The 24,764-nt window shown below is 42.2% G+C and overlaps 1 protein-coding gene across 1 annotated transcript; it reads left to right on the forward strand.

Moving 5' to 3' along the window:
• The first annotated feature begins 1,166 nt into the window (after nt 1-1,166).
• Nucleotides 1,167-22,681, forward strand: LOC111979439 (phospholipid phosphatase 3). The gene is made up of 6 exons (XM_024009984.2): nt 1,167-1,666; nt 13,777-13,934; nt 17,311-17,591; nt 17,839-17,896; nt 18,096-18,272; nt 21,979-22,681. Exons 1-6 carry the CDS (start codon nt 1,525-1,527, stop codon nt 22,105-22,107), a joined length of 945 nt encoding a protein of 314 aa, XP_023865752.1. The 5' UTR covers nt 1,167-1,524; the 3' UTR covers nt 22,108-22,681.
• Nucleotides 22,682-24,764: the final 2,083 nt, after the last annotated feature.

Raw genomic sequence — 24,764 nt, forward strand, 5'->3', positions numbered from 1 at the left:
AGCTAGCCTAGCAGGTTGATCTACTTTGTGTATTAAAAGCTTATTTCCCACAGGTCGGAACTAGCAACATTTTCCATTGGGTGAATTTTTGGTTAGTTACTTGCTAGATAGCTAGCTATGTAATGTAGGCTAGTATTGGTATTTACAAATTGGTTGGAATTTCCCAGCTAGCTTCCCAACTAATAGGGGACATCCTAGCGCAACGTTCCCTGTTGGTCCCTTACCATTTTCCCTCGGGACTTCCTTTTGTTAGCTGTGTAGCTAGCTAAAATTAATATTATATGTTGACTATTGTTGCCCATGGTCTCAATAAATTAGCTCCATAATGTAACTCCTAGTATGTGTTGGCAATTTTGAAGCTTGATAACATGTTTTTAAGGTCATTCGAGTGGTTTACAGGTAGATTTCTGGTGTTTCCCGGGCCAATTCTGCCACTTCAGGCAGGACGTTTTTGCCACTTCAGGCAGGTTGCTTATGAAATATCATGGCATATTGTGGAAGACTGGTCCACTACTCACAAATACACTATATATTTATTATATATGGCAACAAAAATAAACAGTAATATCACCTTTCCAAATCAGCATAATGGTTTCATATCAAGATGATATTACATAAATTGTAGGTCGTATTCAGAGTAAATTACCATGTTCTCAATAAATGAGCTACATAATGTAACTGGCAATTTGTAAGTTTGATAACATGGTGTTTTTAACCTTTTTAAATACATTTGTTGGGGTGATTCATGTAGTAGTTCAACACAATTTGAGTGGTTTAGCTTCCAGATTGATTTCTGGTGTTTCCAGGACATTTCTGCCACTTTAGGCTGGTTGCTTATGAAATATCATGGAATATTGTAAAAGGCTGGTCCACTACTCACAAACACACAATATTTTTTATTATATATGGCAACAAAAATTCAACAGTAATATCACCTTTCAAAAACCTGATTCTGTTTTGGTGGCCATATTGGATTATGTAGAAAAATAAAATAATAGGAGTGCCATTCCCCAATGTTTTGGCCACCCCTTCTAATATAAATTTAAACATCCCAAAGAGCATCTCTACCAAATGTCATGCTTGTATCCGCCTCCTTATAGTTTCATCTTTTTTTTCTTTTTTTTAAAGCTAAGGCCCCGGACTATAGCGGGAGGTGGGTCTATTTAGGAGGCGGACACGGGAGGTGGGAGCGCAACTAAACTTCGGTGCTCCTCAATGATTATTAGAAGTAACTTAGAAATTGCTCAACAGTCAACAACGAAAGTCACAGGGTGAGTGAGCAGAATACACGGGAACGAAATAAACCCCTGCAGTTAACTTAAAGGCAATCGTCACATCTCAATTGAATTTATCAGCACAATATATGGAAAATATTCAGAATCATCTCTCAGCTGATGGTAAACTAACTATAGAACTCACTCCGCTTCGCTTTCTAGTTCAATTTACGAGAATTTAACGCGACTGCAGCTGCAACTTCGCCACTCTTTACTTGTTTATTCGGAAAATCATTAAAGTGGCCTATAAATGCAACGCTGTTTAATATATGAGAAGACAATGGCACCAGAGACAAGGAACGGAGGAAGTTCTTCCCTGAATAACAACAACAGTAAAGACAACAGCAGGAAAAAGTTCCTGGTCGGCGTGGATCTCTTCTGCTTGTTTTTAGGTGAGTGTTTCTGGCCTTTTCATTCTATAGATATGACAAGAAATTAGGCTATATTATTAGGTCACATTGTCTGACATTGCAGTACATTTTTCTTATATAAATAGGCCACAGTTTTACATTTGTATAAAATCTGGTTACCTGTTATGGTATGTTTGTTGTATTGTGTTTTTATTTATTATTTTATTCATGTTGATTAACACAGCATCATAATGTTATATGACACGTTGGTTTATTTATTATAATCATGGATGAGCTAGAGTGTTCATGCTATCATTATGTCAAGTGCAGAAACTACTCATGCAAATGTCCGTCTAATAATAATAATAATAATTAATCCAAACAATCCAATATCAGAGCAATGTCAGTCAACATAAAGATTATTCAAGGGTTTGTTTAATTTCCTTTTACATTTCGTTGTTTTCTTCTTTTTATTGTCATTTTCTGTTGACTCCTTGTTCCATTTCATCCTTAGGCAATTTTTAATACAAGACAGCAAAAATAGTTGAAAAGATGTTCCTCCTCAGAAAGACAAGATTTTATCATGACAATATTTTGCCAGAGTTCCCAGTGAACCCCCACGCCCACAGTACAGCAATATATTCTGCTGGCAAAGGGGAAAAGCCAATTGATCAATTGCTCCAAGAGGGCTATATTTCTTTGGTGTCCGCCCATTCCTGTTGCACTCATTTGGCCTGTTTTAATATTTTCCATAATGCCTCACATCCCACACTGGCAATCAAGCCAGGAATTCTCTTGAAGTGACATCTGGCATAATATATTTGGTATGTGTGAGTGTGGTGTGTGTGTGTGTGTAATTAAAGGAAAGTGGTGAGAAGGTCAGCCATATGTTCAGCTAATGTACTGAGTATCCTCTCTCTCTCTCTCTCTCTCTCTCTCTCTCTCTCTCTCTCTCTCTCTCTCTCTCCTCTCTCTCTCTCTCTCTCTCTCTCTCTCTCTCTCTCTCTCTCTCTCTCTCTCCTCTCTCTCTTCTTTCTCTCTCTCTCTCTCTCTCTCTCTCTCTCTCTCTCTCTCTCTCTCTCTCTCTCTCTCTCTCTCTCTCTCTCTCTCTCTCTCTCTCTCTCTCTCTCTCTCTCTCTCTCTCTCTCTCTCTCTCTCTCTCTCTCTCTCTCTCTTATATATATTATATATATATATATTTCTGTTTCTCTTACTCTTTGACTGAGCTTAGAGTGAGTGATTCCTTACCAGACTCAGAATCACTAGGGCGGTGAACTGTCAAATAGTTTCAAGGGTGACTGAATGAGTCATTCCAAGAAAGACATCAAACTCAAAGACCCTAATAAGTATTCTGGTCCAAGGTCTAATAGTCTTTGGTCTCCTGGTGACTTAACACAACTACATTATATATTGTGATGATATACAGCAGTGCTTCCCAAACGTTTTATAGTCCTGTACCCCTTCAAACATTCAACCTCCAGCTGCGTGCCCCCTCTAGCACCAGGGTCAGCGCACTCTGAAATGTTTTTTTTTTGCCATCATTGTGAGCCTGCCACACACACACTATACGATACATTTATTAAACATAAGAAAGAGTGTGAGTTTTTCTCACAACCCGGCTCGTGGTAAATGACAAAGAGCTCTTATAGGACCAGGCACAAATAATAATATAATAATAATCAATCATTTTGCTCTTTATTTATCGGTAAGTGGACTGGAGGCAGGGCATGAATGGGATAACGAATCCAGTTGTTTGTGTCGTCCGTTTCGGGAAGGTACCTGCGTAATTGCGTACCCAGCTCACTCAGGTGCTTCACTATATCACATTTGACATGGTCCGTAAGTGTCACGATCGTCTTGACTTGGAAGAGAGGACCAAAACGCAGCGTGTGAAAAATACATTCTCTTTTATTAGAGAGACGAACAACGAACGAAACAAAACAACAAACTGACGAYCGTGAAGCTATATWAACAAATGGTGCTGACACTGACCACTACACAATGACATAGACAATTACCCACMMACGCATAATGCCTATGGCTGCCTYAAATATGGCTCCCAATCAGAGACAAATGAAAGACAGCTGTCTCTGATTGAGAACCACTCAGGCAACCATAGACATACCTAGACACATTCACTAAACACAACCCCATACACTAAAACCAACACCCCCTTTACCATATAACCACCCAAGACGAGACAAAACACAAACATTCCCCATGTCACACCCTGACCTAACTAAAATAATAAAGAAAACAAAGAATACTAAGGCCAGGGCATGACAGTAAGCTTGAGTTCATTTGTACACGAACAATCATACAATGATGGAAAGACATTAATGCAGACAGAGAAGAGCTCCAACTTCTTAATCATAGCCTCAATTATGTCCCGCACATTGAATATAGTTGCGGAGAGTCCCTGTAATCCTAGATTCAGATCATTCAGGTGAGAAAAAACATCACCCAGATAGGCCAGTCGTGTAAGAAACTCGTCATCATGCAAGCGGTCAGACAAGTGAAAATTATGGTCAGTAAAGAAAACTTTAAGCTCGTCTCGCAATTCAAAAAAGTCTGTATGTTTCTGTATATTGTAAGAGCATTACAATTGTATAATGCAGAAAATACACGAGAATTCAGGGGCCTTGCTTTAACAAAGTTAACCATTTTCACTGTAGTGTTCAAAACGTCTTTCAAGCTGTCAGACATTCCCTTGGCAGCAAGAGTCTCTCGGTAGTTGCTGCAGTATACCCAAATGGTGTCGGGAGCAACTGCTTGCACACGCGTTACCACTCCATTATGTCTCCCTGTCATGGCTTTTGCGCCATCAGTACAGATACCAACACATATTGACCACCAAAGTCCATTTGATGTCACAAAGCTGTCCAGTACTTTAAAAATATCTCCACCTGTCGTCCTGGTTTCCAGTGGTTTGCAGAATAGGATGTCTTCCTTAATTGACCCCCATAAACATAACGGACATATACCAGGAGCTGTGCCAGGCCCGCCACGTCTGTTGACTCATCCAGCTGTAACGCATAGAATTCACTGGCTTGTTTGCGAAGCAGTAATTGTTTCAAAACATCTCCTGCCATGTCACTGATGCATCGTGAAACAGTGTTGTTTGATGAAGGCATTGTCTGTATAGTTTTTTGGGCCTTTTCCCCCAGCATTGTCCCAGCCATATCTGCAGCAGCAGGAAGAATTAAGTCCTCCACAATAGTATGGGGCTTCCCTGTCCTAGCCACTCGGTAGCTCACCATATAAGACACTTCTAGCCCCTTCTTATTAATGGTATCTGTTGCTTTTATACATGCCTTACTACTCGAAAGTCATCTTAATTCTCGCTCAAAAAACTCCTGTGAGTTATTTGTTTCTGAATGTCTGCGTAAGAGTGAAGGTTTCATCGAGTTGTGAGATAGTACTTTTGCACATATAACACACTGTGGCTGAGGAAAGTCAGTACTCACAATATAAGTGAACCCCAAATCAATGTAGCTCAAATCAAATTTTATTAGTCACATGCGCCGAATACAACAGGTGAGGTACCCTTACCACCTGGGGGCGGCCTGTCACGAAGTCCAGGATCCAGTTACAGAGGGAGGTGTTCAGTAGACCTTACAGTGAAATGCTTACATATGAGCCCCCAACCAACATTGCAGTTATAAAAAATATGGATAAGAATAAGAGATAAATGTAACACGTAATTAAAGAGCAACAGTAAAACAACAATACCGAGACTATATACAGGGATGTACCGGTACAGAGTCAATGTGCGGGGGCACCGGTTAGTTGAGGTAGTATGTAAATGTAGGTAGAGTTATTGAGAGTACCAGCAGTGTAAAGAGGGGGGCATTTCAAATAGTCTGGGTAGCCATTTGATTAGATGTTCAGGATTCTTATGGCTTGGGGGTAGAAGCTGTTTAGAAGCCTCTTGGACCTAGACTTGACACTCCGGTACCGCTTGCCGTGCGGTAGCAGAGAGAACAGTCTATGACTAGGGTGGCTGGAGTCTTTGACAATTTTTAGGGCCTTCCTCTGACACCGCCTGGTATAGAGGTCCTGGATGGCAGGAAGCTTGGCCCCAGTGATGTACTGGGCCGTTCGCACTACCCTCTATAGTGCCTTCCAGTCGGAGGCCGGGCAGTTGCCATACCAGGCAGTGATGCAACCAGTCAGGATGCTCTCGATGGTGCAGCTGTAGAACCTTTTGAGGAGCTGAGGACCCATGCCAAATCTTTTCAGTCTCCTGAGGGGGAATAGGTTTTGTCGTGCTCTTCACGACTGTCTTGGTGTGCTTGAACCATGTTAGTTTGTTGGTGATGTGGACACCAAGGAACTTGAAGCTCTCAACCTGCACCAATGCAGCCCCATTGATGAGAATGGGGGCGTGCTCCTCTTTTCCCTGTAGTCCACAATCATCTTCTTTGTTTTGATCATGTTGAGGGAGAGGTTGTTGTCTTGGCACCACATGGCCAGGTCTCTGACCTCCTCCCTATAGGCTGTCTCGTTGTTGTCGTTGTCGGTGATCAGGCCTACCGCTGTTGTGTCATCGGCAAATTTAATGATGGTGTTGGAGTCGTGCCTGGCCGTGCAGTCATGAGTGAACAGGGAGTACTGGAGGGGACTGAGCACGCAGCCCTGAGGGGCCGCTGTGTTGAGGATCAGCGTGGCGGATGTGTTGTTACCTACCCTTACCACCTGGGGGCGGCCTGTCACGTAGTCCAGGATCCAGTTGCAGAGGGAGGTGTTCAGTCCCAGGTTCCTTAGCTTATTGATGAGCTTTGTGGGTACTATGGTGTTGAACGCTGAGCTGAAGTCAATGAATAGCATTCTCACATAGGTGTTCCTTATGTCCAGGTGGGAAAGGGCAGTGTGGAGTGCAATAGAGATTGCATCATCTGTTGATCTGTTGGGGCGGTATGCAAATTGGAGTGCGTCTAGGGTTTCTGGGATAATAATGTTGATGTGAGCCATGACCAGCCTTTCAAAGCACTTCATGGCTACAGACGTTAGTGCTACGGTCCAGTAGTAATTTAGGCAGGTTACCCTAGTGTTCTTGGGCACAGGCACTATGGTGGTCTGCTTGAAACATGTTGGTATTACAGACTCGGACAGGGAGAGGTTGAAAATGTCAGTGAAGACACTTGCCAGTTGGTCAGCGCATGCTCGCAGTACACGTCCTGGTAATCCGTCTGGCCCGCCGGCTTTCCGAATGTTGACCTGTTTAAAGGTCTTACTCACATCGGCTGCGGAGAGCGTGATCACACAGTCTTCCAGAACAGCTGGTGCTCTCATGCATGTTTCAGTGTTATTTGCCTCAAAGCGAGCATAGAAGTAGTTTAGCTCATCTGGTAGGTTCGTGTCACTGGGCAGCTCTCGGCTGTGCTTCCCTTTGTAGGCTGTAATGGTTTGCAAGCCCTGCCACATCCGACGAGCGTCAGAGCCTGTGTAGTATGATTCGATCTTAGTTCTCATCATATTTGCGCCTCTTCGGTTGTCCAACGCCCCTGTCTGTTGTTCGGTGTTTTCCCGGGTAAGGGAGCAGTAGCTCTTCGGCTGCATCATATTCACAACTGTCAGTGTCCATGGTAGCTGGGCTAACAACAAATGTAGAATTACTGATGCTAGCATTGGATGTGCTCGTGGAAGCAGAACAACTTTTGTCGTCGACAGGGGAAGGTGTAGTACTGCTGGTAGTAGCAGTACAACCAGTAGAGCTGGTATGTGTCTCTATGGATGCAGGCCTTACTTTTTTTAACCATTCATCAATTTTCGAAATGGAATGAGCAGCAGCTACGTTTGGCTACATATTGACTGTTAGTGGAATTCCCGCGAGAGAGTAACGGTTAATATGATTGGATGTTAATTATTTGACTAGGCTACCTGTATTTGACATTGTGTTGTTATTTCGCTGAACACTGGATGTTTACATTTTGGTTTTGGCAGTGAAACGAGGCTACTCAGGCGAGAGAAAAACTCACCCAAATGTATAGCCCCGGAGAAAACAAAAAGTCAGTTAAGAACAAAATTCTTATTTACAATGACAGCCTACTTGTAAAGCCCCCTCAGCCAAACCCTCCCCTAACCAGGACGACGCTGGGCCAATTGTGCGCTGCCCTATGGGACTCCCGATCACGGCTGGTTGTGATACAGCCCGGGATCGAACCTGGGTCTGTAGTGACACCTCTAGCACTGCAATGCAGTCCCTTCGACTGCTGCGCCACTCAGGAGGCCCCCTACACATACACCGTCTTAGTGTATGTGACAAATAAATAATATGTGATGTGATTTTGTATGCATTTCAGAGACCAGTAATTTTTTATCCCTTGACAGTTTGAAAGTATTAATCCTTTGACCTGTTGAAATGTATAATACATGAAGGTGGAAAAGAGGTGGAATTTACTAGTCTGGGGTGAAGACGTATGTATTCAAGTTCTACAGGGTCACTGACTTGAGTTGACTGTTTACAATGGGACATCTATGGCCACTTCTTACCCCACAACTGTTTGTTTGAAATAGTCTCTGATAAGGTTATCACGGGTCAGTAGAGGTTCTGTCAACAAACTTCTCCGTCTCTCTATTGCCCTGCAAATGCATAAATGTATATATTTTTTCTGACGAGGCGGAGGGTAAGTTTTGCCCACTCTGTGTTTGTACCTGCCCACAGAAAACGCCTGTCAACAAACCAACAGTGTTTAGCTGTCTAAAGATGTGGTTTGAGGGGAGTGACCGCAAGGAGGAAATGGTGGAAGCACACTTGCAATTACTGGCCAAGCCAGCTTCCATTCTCACTGTGACTCTGACTGAAGTTCCAGCATCTCCAGACTAGAAGAACTTTCCTCTCAGCTTACAATCAGGGCCCATATTCATAAAGTGTCTCAGAGTACGAGTGCTGATATAAGATCAGTTTCGCTTTTAGATGATAATGAATAAGATTATACGGACAGGAGGGACCTGATCCTAGAACAGCACTCCTACTCAGAGACAGTTTACGATTACAGACCCAAATCTCAGTAGCCTATCCAGAGTTTTATATTTAGATCTCAATATCTCAATAAGGCTCTGGCCTGGTCCCATACTATATGTGCTGTAACCAACACTTTTATTGTTGTCGTATTATTGTCATACCAATAAAAGAGTTGGCTACAGCACATACATACACTATAGGACCAGGCCGGAGTCCAGACCTGGTCTCAGTGCTTCAATACCCCAAGACTATCATAGCCAAAATAGCATTAGTTTAAACAGGCAGGACTTTAGGTAACACTTCATAATCCTATTAATTAACAAGTATAATTTATAAAGCATTTGTAAAGTATTTATAATGGCTTATTCATTCAAAACTATTATAAAGTTAGCCAAGTGCCTCAACTCCACAATGATTTCATCCACGGAGTTGAGCGCTGGCTAGAGTTTTTTAGTCGTTCGAGTCGCTATTTTTTTATTTAACCTTTTTTTTATCCAGGTGAGTCAATTAAGAACAAATTCTTATTTACAATGACGGCCTGTCATCCCATACAAAAAAAGGTAATCAAATACAACCACTGACTGTTTCTTTGTTGAGATTCAATTGGCACATCTTAGAGCATCTTAGAGCAACAGCAATGAGGAAACAGTCTGTAGTTGTATTTGATTAACGTTTTATTAAAAAGTATGGATTTCAATAACCAAAGAAAGGCACGCAACAACAAAGGACAAACATAGGTACAAGGTAAGGGTTAAGAAATTACAATTTTTTAAGTATCGACTGCATAGCGACTCGAAGGAGTCAGAGGTTAATTTAAAAAAAAGTCTAGTCTGCGCTCAAATACATGGATGAAATCATTGTGGACTTGAGGTACTTGGCTATTATAAAGTGTAACCAAACTTTAGCTTCATTCCCTGTAGATTGAACTGAATCAACCGTGTTTTGGCCAACACTGGCCCAGTGCAAGGCTGAACCCTGGGTTAAGTGTGTAGCTAAATGGGGTTAGTTGAACAGTAAGTCATTGCAGGTGGGGTTTTACGTTTTCTAATCACCTTATAATGTCCCCATTTGCTGCTGCCTGGCTGTAGCTCATCAGAAAGCTCAAGGGGGCTTAATCAGCTATAGCGTGACTGTTAAACATCACTAACTATTCAATGAGACAAATGGGGGGGGGAAACACTTTTACAGGGATTTCTATTTTGGCTTTTTATTGTTTTATTTAATCGGTAACATGTTGAGACTACATGGAGCTCAGATTCTTTAAGCATTTCACCAATATTTTTGGCAAACCACAATTCAACGCAAATATGATCTTTTCCCCTCTTCTCCTCTCTCTCAGTAGCCAGTGGAACAAGGAGAGCATAGGAATAGGGTTTGGCCACCGCACCGCACCACGACCAGACAGACAGACAGGGAGTAGTGTGTGTGGGGGCTCTTGACTGCCATGCACACAAGGGTACAAGTAAAAACACAACTGCATCTGTGTATACAGCAGCACAACTCCCTCACACATGCAGTCTACATTTCTATGTCAGTGGGAGAGCAATGGCAGCAAGTGGAAAATGTGAAATGCCCCAAAATATGCTGGAATTTAATTAATTTAATGCAAGCTGCCATTTGCCTGTCCCAGACATTGATTGTGGTTTCCATAGTGGAATTGAAGCCCCAAACTGAAACTCTCTAATTAATCCTATGGGCGTGCTTAAGAATTGTTATGATCCAATAAGCTCAAGGTAAATGTTTCTCGCTTCCAATTTTTCCATGAGAGAAAGCAAAGCAGACAGGTGTTTGAGTACTAACTCATCACTACCAGGAAGTTGTTTGGTTATACCTTCCTGGGGCTTTATAGGGATCGCTACGATGATATAAAAGCCACATGGGAAATAAACCACCCTTTTGATATTGGTAAAAGAAGTGTAGCTAATACATTAGACGTATGCCTCTTGGCTGATGTTGTTGTTGGCAACTAGTGGGGCACTGGTTTTCCCTTCGCTTGTGCGAAGCGGAAAGGGAAGGGAGGAAGACGGGAAATCCCAAGATGCCTTGAAGAATGCTGATGCTGCACTGTCTGGTGGCATGGGGTGTGTGGAGGGCCTCGGAGGCAAGACAACACAGCTGAATCATGGGAAGAACAGACTTGGTAACATCTTAAATTACTCACTCCATGTTTGTTTCTGTCACCTGTTAGGGGTCAGGACCTGACTGTGGCATTTCTGTTCCTTAATGAGTTCAGAGAGAGAGAAAGAGAGAGTCAGCCATCTTTTACTTGTATTTAACTTCCTCTCTTTTTTGTACTCTCCGGCCCACCTGAGTCTTGGATCTGTTAATGTGCATAAAGGCAGTCAGGGAGGTCAAAACACCGGGTTTAATGCTTTTCACATTCATAGCAGTGTTGAGCCCAGCGGCCAGGGCCCTCTTTTCTTTCCATTGCCCTACATCAGCAAGCAGCAGCCCTAAGCTGCCAAGCACTGTGCTGTGAGAGGAATGCCTGCTGATTCCCTCCCATCATAAGGGCAATGAAAAAGCCTGACAGATCACAGTTAAGATCGGGCGGTACTTAAAGTGTGTTTTCTCTCTACTAGAGCTCTAACATCGCTGAAAACCCCAAGCTTCAAATGGCTTGAAAATAAATAGTAAAAACAGTAATGGTAATAATGTGAATACTGTTGAATCTTGGATTTGAGGGAGGGAGGCCAGTGGAGGAGTGGTTAGGGTCTGGTCTGGGGTTCCCATCAGGCAGAGAGACTGGCCTGTAACGTGAGCCTCTCCCAGCTGGGCTTTCAAAGCCCAGGCAGCTTGGAGCAGGGCGAGGGGAGCCAAACACACTAAGGAGTGTGTTGACATTTGGGTTTGAAGACATCAAACCCCCTGCCTCAGCTCTGCAGTACCCAGGACCCAGGCCAGCACCCCCAGTTTGACCTCTTCCTCCCAACCCTCACCCCATCCTCAGCCTTTACCCAGAGAGAAAAGGGGGTAGGGATGGATGAGAGCGAGAGCGAGAGAGAGCAAATGTTTGACTTTCTTTGTATTCATACATTTCAAAATTATTCAAGGGGTTCACTTCAAAGCTTCAAACATCAGTTAAAGGTCCACTTGGATGTGATCGAGAGAGTAAGTTTTCCAATTCTGTCAGGGGGTTGGAGAGTCCTCTCCTGGGTACTACTTTTCCCCTTTATCTGTAAAAGTTCCTCTCCAGTTCAGGGAAATGACTGGTCCTCTTGGCCTGCATTATATTTTCTCATGCAATATGTTTGTTGTTATTTTTTTAGATAAGTGGTTTTACCTCTTATCTAAAAGTGGTGAAATACACTAATTCGATTGGACGAAAACACCCTTCAGTCACATTTGTCTCAGCCTTCCACATCAGTTATCTGCGATGGATATTGTTCAGCCCTTTTAGTACTAGCTGCCCCTGTTTGATGTTGGTTATTCATAGTATGATGGACGATACAGATTCTAACAATGACAGATTATTCCCTTTCTTGGCTGCCAAGTCAGTGCACTTCATTTTGTTTATTTGATTTTTCTGGAGTTGCTGTCATAAAAGGGAAAATCCACCCCAAAAACAATATTTTGGTAGTTTTTTTTTCATTTTGGGACTGTTGATACAGAAATTTTCCCTGTAAAGGTGCTACGCATACGGTTTTATTTTTATTTTTGCATTGTGAATTCAGAAAATGTCCATAATATAGCTGCAGTAATATTGGAATGATAGTGTTTCACAGAACTACTCACCTATTGATTTCTCCTGCCGGGGTGGCATCTGTTGTCAAAATGGGAAAGCTGTTCTGACTTTGTGGCTGTTTTATCTAGTGGAAAGGGCTCTGTCTTATCCTGGTTGTGCTACAATTCTGATTCCCTACAGTACACTATTCAGTGCATAAACTGAAAAGGTTAACATTTTAGCAATCAGGAAATGACAGAGTGATTTCCACTAGATAACACAGCCACAAAGTCAGAGCACCATTTTGACAACAGATGCCGCTCCGGCGGGAGAAATCAATAGGCGAATATTACAGCCAATCACAACACTGGCGGGTAAGTAATACTATGAAACACTATCATTCCACAATTACTGCAGATATATTATGGACATCAGTGTTATCTGATGGTAAAGAAATAGAGGCTGTATCACTTCAATGGATATTCGGTAGATTATTTGCTGTAGCCTACATATTTCCCTCAAACTGAACATGCTACAGGTCCATGGCCAATTTTGAGCATTGTATCATGATATTACATGAATATAACATGTTATCAGCTGAGATTTGTGAGACGAGAGCGTTTATCAATGTTGTTATGATGAGAACTGCATAACAGTCACCTTCCAGGTAAGTGCCCCAGGTAAGTGTGTGGGTGTGTCTTTCTGTGTTTGTTTGTTCGTTCTTGCCAGAGTTGTGTGTGGGTGTTGTGGGTTAACTGCAAAAATACAGGTTGTGTGTGTGATGTGTGTATGTTTGTATGCCAGTCAGATTACTTGGGCAGATTACAGATTACATGCAGTGATGCTCCTTGCTTTCTGCACAAGTTTCCCATCACACCCCACTGGAGGGGCTTGCTCTGCAATGACAGCAGCATCAGCCTGTCCAATAAGAACAGCACTCTGCCCACCGCTGTCCTGGGAGTTGTGGGGTTCCCTGTGCCCATCATCTCCGTAAATCTTTAGCATGGTTCAGCAGCAGGAGGGACAGGAAACACATCCAGGGGACTGATTCACTCCATCCAGAGATTCACTGAATGTGGCTATATGCCGAGGCCACCTCACAAATGTAGCAGTTGGTGATCTACATTCAATTGATTGCATTCATAAACCTAGAAGTGGTATGGGATTAGCCTTGGTGTCGGTTTGTCTATAAAAAAAATCCAAACATGTTGGTATGACAACCACAGTTGAAACAGACAGGCACCAAGGCTAGTATACAAACCCTATTGGTACAAAATGAACTCCTACACGGCTCATCAATACTGAATTAAACCACTATTTCCTAGTAATTGGTTTTAGGTTGAGAACTATCTGAGTGAAGACAACAAGTCTGGAAAGATGTGAGTGAAAAGTGAGACCCCCATGTTCCCTGTCCAGCCATCGCTGTGCCATCTACCTGTGGACACTCCTTTAGGAGCCCCTTATTGACCCTCTCCCTCTCTCTCTCTCTCTCTCTGCCTCACCACTGCTGTGTGTACATAGCCGGCCTGCCTTTCCTGATCATAGAAACTAGTGCTGTACAGCCCTACCGCCGAGGCTTTTACTGCAACGATGAGTCCATCAAGTACCCGGCCAAACACGGAGACACCATAAGCGACGCTGTGCTTTCTGCTGCTGGCATTCTTATCACCATCCTTTCTGTAAGTCACTATACCTCACTAATTTGCCTGAGTCCCAGATCAGTTTATGCTGTCTTGCCAACTCATATGTATATGAGTTGCCATAGGAGTTGGCAAGTCAGCACAAACAGATCTGTGACTCAGGCTATGTTCATCTCACTTTCCACCTCAGCAATGTGCAGCACCATCAACACTCACTGTACAGTGTGCCTACTAAAATATACAGCACACTGCCCACTGTCCTGGCAGTTGTGGGGTTCCCACTGGGCGTCATTTCAACATGGACATTTGGGTAATATTTGGTTGAGACGTTGATCAGTGAGATTTTATTCACCCACTCAAAAAGACAGCCAGAAGTTTGTTGAATTCCCAATGTGTTATCACTATGCTATTAACCATAATTCTATACATACATACTATACATATTTTACAGACACAATCTATTTTACAATAGTTATATTTTGTTTGTTTTTAGTCCTAGCCTTCCTCTATTTCTGATGTCCATCCAGTTTGATTTCTATTTGTAACTGTGCTATTTAACAACATTTCTGAACCTATATACATTTTACAGACCCCGTATGTTTTACATTGGTTATCTTGTTATTAGTCCCACCCTTCAGCTCCATTTAACCCCTCCCATCTATCTCTTAACACCATCCATTTTGGATTTATATTTGCCATATATTTTTCAAAATCTAAGTTAAGTAGACTTTAAATAAAGTGATTTGATTTAGTCCTATTCTTTAACTTAGATTTTTGGTTGAGATGCAGACGGAAAAGCCAACATATGAATTATACATTTCTTGAGAACCTGGAACTAAAGCCAGACTAAGTCAGTAGCACAAAATATATTTGGTTGCATTGCACACCAAACACAATTCAATATCACTTTTGCAATATAGTAAATAGCTTATTAACTTGTAGACAAGTTAACAAATGACATGTTTGATTGTTAGCTCCAACTAAACCAAAAAGAATAGTTCAAGAATAGGATTAAAGTGCCTGAGATGAAACTATCCAATCAATAGATACATCTCCTTTAAATGTTGAGATTGGGTTGCATTGTCAACCAAACACAATTCAATATGACTTTTGTCAACATAAAGCCAACATATCAATGAAGCCAATAGATGTATTATTGACTTGACAATTACAAACACTGTAATTCACAGGGCTAGAAATGTGGTGGATGGCACAGGAGAAGAGCCATAGGCCCATTTTTCTTCTTCTGAATGTGATGCTAAATTCCATGTTCCCCCATAGACCAAGGGGCTTCAAATAAATCTCTGCAACAACAACAAAAACTACTCTGGGAGTGTTGAGGTTAACATTTTATAATTGTATAATTTGTGTGACGACTAGACATTTATGAGACAAGGCACGAGACAACCTCTTCCCCGCTTTGAATATCTCTGAGGTTACAACTTTAACAGTTACACAAAGTTAATACAAAGCTGTTTCATTCATTCACATAGTTGATATATTCTCAGTTCTTACACAATGAGAAACAGATGTGTTATTTTCTCTCCCATGAAGCAGCTGGGTTGGATCAACCAGGCTCTAAAGGGCTCCATGGTGGCGAGAGAGAAATTAAAAAAGAAAAACATACATGTTATCAGCTTGTACAATCTCCCTGTAGGACCTTCCCCCAAATGTGTTTTTATCGAAATTAGATGTTTTTCTGCCATGACAAGAATTTCTCAATGAAACCGAGATGCTAACAAGAAAACACCCAGACATCCCCTTGTGAAATCAGAGCCCTGCGAAAACGAGTGAGCCGGCGCAGTGGAAAACAAACGTGCCCCCAATGTGTGTCTGCTCTGGTAGAGTCTGGCCACCAAGAAATCTGACATGACGCCTAGCTCAGCGTTTCTCCTGGTTGAAACCAGAAGTACTGCCCCTGCCCCCCCCCCTCGCTATCCCTCCCTTTCTCTCTCCCTTTTCATTCCCTCTCATTTCTCCCTTGCTCTTTTCCTCCCTCTCTCACTCTGCCCCTCTCTTTGTCTCTCCCCATTGACTCTCTCCGACCCTCCCTCCTTCTCTCCCTCACTCTTTTTCTCCCTCCCTCTCTTCACTCTCCCTCCCTCTTCTTCTCACTCACTCCCTCTATAAAACCTCAAGCTCTTTCTCCTTCTCTCCTCACTCACTCCCTCTCTCCCATTTATCTGTGGCCAGGAGGTGGACTAGAGGGGGGTGGGGAAGGGAAAGGCATTTGAGCTTGAACAGCTGTAGTGAGTTATTGGAGTCCGGTCCACGTCCCCCGGCCCTAAGTATGTCCGGCACGTCAATCATCGGTTTTATACGTTTGTTTATTTACCCACTTACTGAAAACCTCTGCATGTGCCTTCCACAACTCACATACTCACTCACTCTCACATAGTTACACTGAACGTTATGCAATTTGTTTTTGATATTAGTGGTGCTAACCAAGGGTTGGGTTTGGAGTGTTTTTGATATTAGTGGTGCTAACCAAGGGTTAGGTTTGGAGTGTTTTTGATATTAGTGGTGCTAACCAAGGGTTAGGTTTTGGAGTGTTTTTGATATTAGTGGTGCTAACCAAGGGTTAGGTTTGGAGTGTTTTTGATATTAGTGGTGCTAACCAAGGGTTAGGTTTGGAGTGTTTTTGATATTAGTGGTCCTAACCAAGGGTTAGGTTTGGAGTGTTTTTTGATATTAGTGGTGCTAACCAAGGGTTAGGTTTGGAGTGTTTTTGATATTAGTGGTGCTAACCAAGGGTTAGGTTTGGAGTGTTTTTGATATTATTGGTGCTAACCAAGGGTTAGGTTTGGAGTGTTTTTGATTGACCTATTTCCTCCAAAATAAAGTCAAATATTTGAAAGTCTTTGATGTAAGTATTTTTTCCTTCAGCTCATAGTATCGTTGTAATATTATACTCTGATTACTCCTAGTATTGTCGCTCTATACTCTCTGATCAGTCTCTGCTGTTTTACTAATGTGTTTAACTGAATTCCAAATATATATTGGAAAACCAGATGTCTGATACTCTATCATTAAGGAAATGAATAAGCAATTCAGTTTTGTTGAAATGAGACATAATAACAACAATGAAACAATGAATTACTGATATTTACTCTGACAGTAATTAGGAACTACATTACAGTAACAATATGATTTCAGTGGCCATCCTTGTAGATGACATGACTGCTGAGCCATATATACAGTACATATAGAGATGTGTATTTCTACTTCTGCATGACTGTATCCTCTCCTTTATCCCTCTTGCCAGATCATCATCTCGAAGAGATATAGTCATGTCATCTGTAAAGATGGCCGCTGTAGACTCCGGTTCCACCAATCCCCATTTGACTGCCACAGTGGCCATCTTTGTGCTGTAGATGACATGACTGTATCCTCTCCTTGTTCCTTCCCCCATCAGATCATCATTGGTGAGAGCTACATGATCTACTACCTGAACGAGGGCTCCAAGTCCTTCGTGGGGAACCCCTACATCTCCGCCCTCTACAAGCAGGTGGGCGTGTTCATCTTTGGCTGCGCAGTCAGTCAATCGTTCACGGACATTGCCAAGGTATCGGTGGGCCGCATGCGACCCCACTTCCTGGACGTGTGCAGGCCCGACTGGTCCACCATCAACTGTTCTTTGGGCTACATCACAGACTACCAGTGTAATGGACCCGAGAGCAAAGTCCAGGAAGCCAGGTACATTACTCTGAGATTACTCCATTGTGATTGTGAAGCATCTATGTGGTGTTTATGAAGACTTTATGAGTGCTCTATAAAGAAACGTAGCCTATAAGTTATGTTTCGTTTGAAGTGGTACCGGATATTTGATTTCATACAAAGTGAATGCTTTGTTCAATATCCAGGCGAAAGGCATTGCATTGGTCTTACCTGTGCAGTAATCTTCTAATTGCTATAGTAACAACATTTTATTTCTCCTTTTCAGGAAGTCGTTCTTCTCTGGCCATGCGTCCTTTTCAATGTACACCATGCTGTATTTGGTGGTGAGTTACTGTCATGTGTCTTAACCTCACACACACACACACACACACACACACACACACACACACACACACACACATCACACACACACAACACACACACACACAACACACCACACACACACACACACACACAACACGTACACACACACTCTAGCTGTCGCCCTGTGTTGATTCATTACCATCTCTCCCAATCTCCCAGTTCTACCTGCAGTCCAGGTTCACCTGGCGTGGAGCCCGTCTCCTGCGCCCCCTGACCCAGTTCACCCTCATCATGATGTCTTTCTACACCGGCCTGTCCCGCGTCTCCGACCACAAGCACCACCCCACCGATGTCCTGGCTGGATTCGCACAGGGAGCCCTGGTGGCCTACAGCATAGTGAGTATTTGGACTTAGTGTTTACTATGTCCCCATAACTACATAGTACTTTACTGCATATAATGCATAGTATGTACTATAGCTATGATTTACTAGATATAGTATTGCATATACAGTGCATTTGGAAAGTATTCAGACCCCTTGACTTTTTCCACATTTTGTTACGTTACAGCCTTATTTTAAAATGTATTAAATAGCTTTTTACCCTCATCAATCTACACACAGTACCCCATAATGACAAAGTAAAAACAGGTTTTTAGAAATGTTTGGTAGCGATTACAGCCTCGAGTCTTCTTGGGTATGACGCTGCAAGCTTGGCACAGCTGTATTTGGGGAGTTTCTCCCATTCTTCTCTGCAGATCTTCTCAACCCCTGTCAGGTTGGATGGGGAGCGTCACTACACAGCTATTTTCAGGTCTCTCCAAAGATGTTCGATCGGGCTCAAGTCCGGGCTCTGGCTGGGCCACTCAAGGACATTCAGAGACTTGTTCCGAAGCCACTCCTGCATCGTCTTGGCTGTGTGCTTAGGGTCATTGTCCTGTTGTAAGGTGAAGCTTCGCCCCAATCTGAGGTCCTGAGCGCTCTGGAGCAGATTTTCATCAAGGATCTCTCTGTACTTTGCTCTGTTCATCTTTCCCACAATCCTGACTGGTCTCCCAGTCCCTGCCGCTGAAAAACATCCCCACAGTATGATGCTGTCACCACCATACTTCACCTTAGGGATAGTGCCAGGTTTCCTCCAGACGTGACACTTGGCATTCAGGCCAAAGAGTTAAATCTTGGTTTCATCAGACCAGAGAATCTTGTTTCCCATGGTCTGAGAGTCCTTTAGGTGCCTTTTGGCAAACTCCAAGTGGGCTGTCATGTGCCTTTTACTTAGGTGTGGCTTCCGTCTCGCCACTCTACCATAAAGACCTGATTGGTGAAATGCTGCGGAGATGGTTGTCCTTCTGGAAGGTTCTCCTATCTCCACAGAGGAACTCTGGAGCTCTGTCAGAGTGACCATTGGGTTCTTGGTCACCTCCCTGACCACGGCCCTTCTCCACCGATTGCTCAGTTTGGCCGGGCGGCCAGCTCTAGGATGAGTCTTGGTGGTTCCAAACTTCTTCCATTTAAGAATGATGGAGGCCATTGTGTTCTTTGGGACCTTCAATGCTGCAGAAGTTGTTTGGTACCCTTCCCCAGATCTATGCCTCGACACAATCCTGTCTCGGAGCTCTACGGACATTTCCTTCGACCTCATGGCTTGGTTTTTGCTCTGACATGCACTGTCAACTGTGGGACTTTACAGTTGAAGTCGGAAGTTAACAGACACGTAGGTTGGAGTCATTAAAACAAATTTTTCAACCAGTCCACAAATATCTTGTTAACAAACTATAGTTTTGACAAGTCGGTTAGGACATCTACTTTGTGCATGACACAAGTGATTTTTCCAACAGTTTTTTACAGACAGATTATTTCACTTATAATTCACTGTATCACGATTCCAGTGGGTCAGAAGTTTACCTACACTAAGTTAACCGTGCCTTTAAACAGCTTGGAAAATTCCAGAAAATGATGTCATGGCTTTAGAAGCTTCTGATAGGCTAATTGACATCATTTGAATCAATTGGAGGTGTACATGTGGATGTATTTCAAGGCTTACCTTCAAACTCAGTGCCTCTTTGCTTGACATCATGGGAAAATCAAAAGAAATCAGCCAAGACCTCAGAAAGGTTAATTCTTGGGAGCAATTTCCAAACGCCTGAAGGTACCAAGTTCATCTGTTCAAACAATAGTACGCAAGTATAAACACCATGGGACCACGCAGCCGTCATACTGCTCAGAAAAGGGACGCGTGCATTCTGTCTCCTAGAGATGAACGTACTTTTGCTCGAAAAGCGCAAATCAATCCCAGACCACAGCAAAGGACCTTGTAAAGATGCTGGAGGAAACAGGTACAAAATTATCTATATCCACAGCAAAACGAGTCCTATATCGACATAACCTGAAAGGCCGCTCAGCAAGGAAGAAGCCACTGCTCCAAAAACGCCATAAAAAAGCCAGACTTCGGTTTGCAACTGCACATGGGGACAAAGATCGTACTTTTTGGAGAAATGTCCTTTGGTCTGATGAAACAAAAATAGAACTGTTTGGCCATAATGACCATCGTTATGTTTGGAGGAAAAAGGGGGATGCCCAAGAACACCATCCCAATCGTGAAGCACGGGGGTGGCAACATCATGTTGTGGGGGTGCTTGTCTGCAGGAGGGACTGGTGCACTTCACAAAATAGATGGCATCATGAGGCAGGAAAATTATGTGGATATATTGAAGCAACATCTCAAGACATCAGTTAGGAAGTTAAAGCTTGGTCACAAAGGGGTCTTCCAAATGGACAGTGACCCCAAGCATACTTCCAAAGTTGTGGCAAAATGGCTTAAGGACAACAAAGTCAAGGTATTGGAGTGACCATCACAAAGCCCTGACCTCAATCCCATAGAAGATTTGTGGGCAGAACTGAAAAAGCGTGTGCGAGCAAGGAAGCCTACAAACCTGACTCAGTTACACCAGCTCTGTCAGGAGGAATGGGCCAAATTCACCCAACTTATTGTGGGAAGCTTGTGGAAGGCTACCCAAAACGTTTGACCCAAGTTAAACAATTTAAAGGCAATGCTACCAAATACTAATTGAGTGTATGTAAACTTATGACCCACTGGGAATGTGATGAAAGAAATAAAAGCTGAAATAAATCATTCTTTCTACTATTATTCTGACATTTCACATTCTTAAAATAAAGTGGTGATCCTAACTGACCTAAAACAGGGAATTTGTACTCGGATTAAATGTCAGGAATTGTGAAAAACTGAGTTGAAATGTATCTGGCTAAGGTGTATGTAAACTTCCGATTCAACTGTATATAGACAGGTGTGTGCCTTTCCAAATGGTGTCCAATCAAGTGATTTTACCACTATAACGACACAGGATGACACCCAGATGCAGACACAGGAGGCAGATGGTTTAAGTCTCAGAGATGTATTACATACAAGGGGTAGGCAAATGGCAGGTCCTGGACAGGCAGAGATCCGTAATCCTAATAAGAGTCAGACAGGCGTATAAAGGCAGACAGGCTCAGGGTCAGGGCAGGCAAAAACAGGTCGGAACTGGGAAGATTAGATCACAAACTAGAAAGAAGGAAAAACATGCTGGGACGACTTGACGAGACAAGACGAACTGGCAACAGACAGAAAACGCAGGTATAATACATAGGGGATAATGGAAAATAGGAGACACCTGGTGGGGGGTGGAGACAAGCACAAGACAGGTGAAACAGATCAGGGTATGACAATCATAGGGGGACTCCAATCAAGTTGTAGAAACATCTCAAGGATGATCAATGGGAACAGGATGCACATGAGCTCAATTTTATGTCTCATAGCAAAGGGTCTGAATACTTATGTAAATAAGTTATTTCTGTTTTTTATTTTTAATACATTTGCAAAGATTTCAAAAAATCTGTTTTCCCTTTGCTATTAGGTGTCTAGATGAGGATTTTTTTTTTTTTTAATCAATTTTAGAATAACAAAATATTGAAAAAGTCAAGGGGTCTGAATACTTTACGAAAGCACTGTAAAACATGGTATAGTACTGCATGTATAATGCAGTTATGCAGTCTGTATCATTAACATGTCTATTGACCTTTTTTCCCCTTCTTTCCAATCCCTCAGGTGTTTTTCGTATCTGACCTGTTCAAGCCCAAAGGCAGAAGTTCAGCTCTACCAGTGACACCATTAAAGAACCCCAACAACCCCACGGCAGACATCAGAGAGAGGAGCAACCACCTCACCATGGCATAGTASAGACCACTAGAGTACAGCTACCTTCCTCTGTAGGTTTTAAACATCCCTTATTTCATCTACTGGTCTGTACTGGATATGTTAAACAACCAAAGCAGCAAGACTGCCAACTGACATGTCTGCAAGGCACAGAGAAATAATGAGCTATGGAGAACTTACTTTGGAAAGAAGAGGAGAGACACAAACAACACACACACGCCGTTTGAACAGCCAGCAACATCCATGTTTCTCACCATCTCATCTGACATGTGAATGTGGAAGAGTGTGGGGAGAGAATTCATATTTTGCTTTAATTACCCAAGATCTCTACATCAAACCTGGTGCTTTGCAGATTAACTTTATCTGGATCTGCAGACAAGGAAGTTTCACAGACAGAATCATGAAGGAAGGAGAGAAGGAAACGAACAGCTGTGGAACGTGATAATGTCTGCTTGGCTTCAGGCACCATGGAGACTGGCTAATAATACCATTCACACACATACTTTGTGCATATGAGATACAAACTCATGAACAGGAACAAATTCCTTGATTAGAGGAAGGATGTTTTTTCTTTAATAAATAACCTTCGTTATAAGTTCGAGCTATAGCACTATATCCAAACTCAATATTTTATTTAATTGTCACCACTTGAATGAACTGAAGTGAAGCTTTTCTGTAAATCTTTGTATTAAAACCAGCGTTTAGGTCTCCTGAAATGTAGTTTGTATAGAAATATATACACTGTAGATGGAGACTACAGAGAGAGGGATGTGGGCCTCTTTTTGCTGGTTGGGACGAGCCTCCACTGAGCCCTGTAATGAAGTGACTGTGTGTGCCAGATGACTGCTCACAAGTATTAGGTCAGAGTATTAGGCCAGAGTGTGTGTGTATATGTATGTGTCTGTCAGTGTGCAAGTATCTGAACGTCATGTGTGTGTGTGTGTGTGTGTGTGTGTTCGTGTGTGTGTGTTCGTGTGTGTGTGTTCGTGTGTGTGTTCGTGTTCCTAAATGCTGCAGGTTAAAGACCGGGAACGTAAGGCTGCTTCAACAGACGTTTATATTAAAAACAGGAAATCTGTGGAATTATACTTTCATAGATTAGCTTTGTGATACATTTTCTAGTGATTCACATAAACTGTGCCAACTTCATAAAAAAGAACCCCTTCCCTGTGACACTATAGTATGCTCTGTCCTACCATGTCATTGCAACCAAACAGCAATATCTGTTTTATTTTTGTAATGTAAAGAACATTTTTGTATCATAGAATTATGTACAATATCCTTTACCTACGTTTTCATGAAATATCCACTATGAATGTTGACGTGTCGATACCTGTGTAATTGTGTAAGTGCTGCTTAAATAAGCAGTGATTGACAAAAGTCATTCAGTGAAATGACAATTTGTGTTGTGAGTATTCAAACTTTTGTGAAATAGCTTTCAAGAAGACAGCTTTATATTAAAATACCTTTTAATATTTTTGTATTGTCTTTTTTTTTGTATATTGTACAATGAAAATATAAGCCATATACTGTAAATGTATTATAGATGAGGTGCTTTGTAATAATAAAAATGAATTATTTTAAAAGTTTTGTGTCCTTCCTCACTTTGACTGGGACAAAGCCATAAAATAAAACAATTACAGGCAGTTGATAATGAAGCTGAGCAGCTCTCTCTCTGACTTTGCGTGTGAAGGTGAGATCTGGGCGTAGGTTCTAGACTCTATGGTGGAGTTCCGTTCCGTGCTGTACTTCCTGAAGGGGAAATAGTGTGCATTCCAGGTTTTAACCCATATCCCGAGTGGTATACTGGAATAATATAGAACATACCTGGTGAGCATGCCCCAGTGGCAAATTAGTACATTCCCATATGAGAATGTGACTCTTGGAAGACTAGCCCTTTGCTGGGCTGATAGAGCTCCATGTTTCAATTACAATTCCTATGAATTGAAAAAATGCCTCATCTGTAGATTGTTCCATATGCTAGTATTCAATCTTTCAAGAATCCATACTCAAATGAGAAACAGGTTCAGGTGTTTCTGGTCATAGGTTCAGAGTGGCTGAAAAATCACAACTTTCACCAGGTTTTGGGCTTAATGTCCTGGTACTGGGTAAAGTTCATGATGATGTTGACCTTAACAAGGGACCCAGGGACCAGAGGAAGCAAAATATCCCCATAATATCAAAGATCCACTAGCATATTTTACAGTAGGTATGGGGTTCTTTGTGATTATGCATTCTAATTTCAATGCCAAACCCATGACTGCTGTCCGTGGCCTAAGAGCTCTATTTTCATGTCATCTGACCAAAGCACCGGTTCCAATCCAAGTGCCAATGCAGTTTATCAAACTCCATGTGTTTACATTTGTTGATGACATTAAAATAGAGCAGTCATTTTTGCTACTCTTTATCAAGGTTGACAATTTCGGACCCCACATTTAACATGGTAAATGGATAAATAATGTACAGTGCGTTCCAAAAGTATTGCGACAGTGAGTGCAATTATACAATGACTATGGGGTTAAAGTGCAGACTGTCAGATTTTATTTGAGGGTATTTCCATCCATATAGGGTGAACCGTTTAGAAATTACAGCACTTTGTGTACATAGTCCCCCAACTTTAGTGGACCAGAGGTATTGGGACAAATTCACTTATATTTGTATTAAAGTAGTAAAAAGTT

The sequence above is a fragment of the Salvelinus sp. IW2-2015 genome, linkage group LG19, assembly GCF_002910315.2.
Source record: "Salvelinus sp. IW2-2015 linkage group LG19, ASM291031v2, whole genome shotgun sequence".
Taxonomy (NCBI): Eukaryota; Metazoa; Chordata; class Actinopteri; order Salmoniformes; family Salmonidae; genus Salvelinus; species Salvelinus sp. IW2-2015.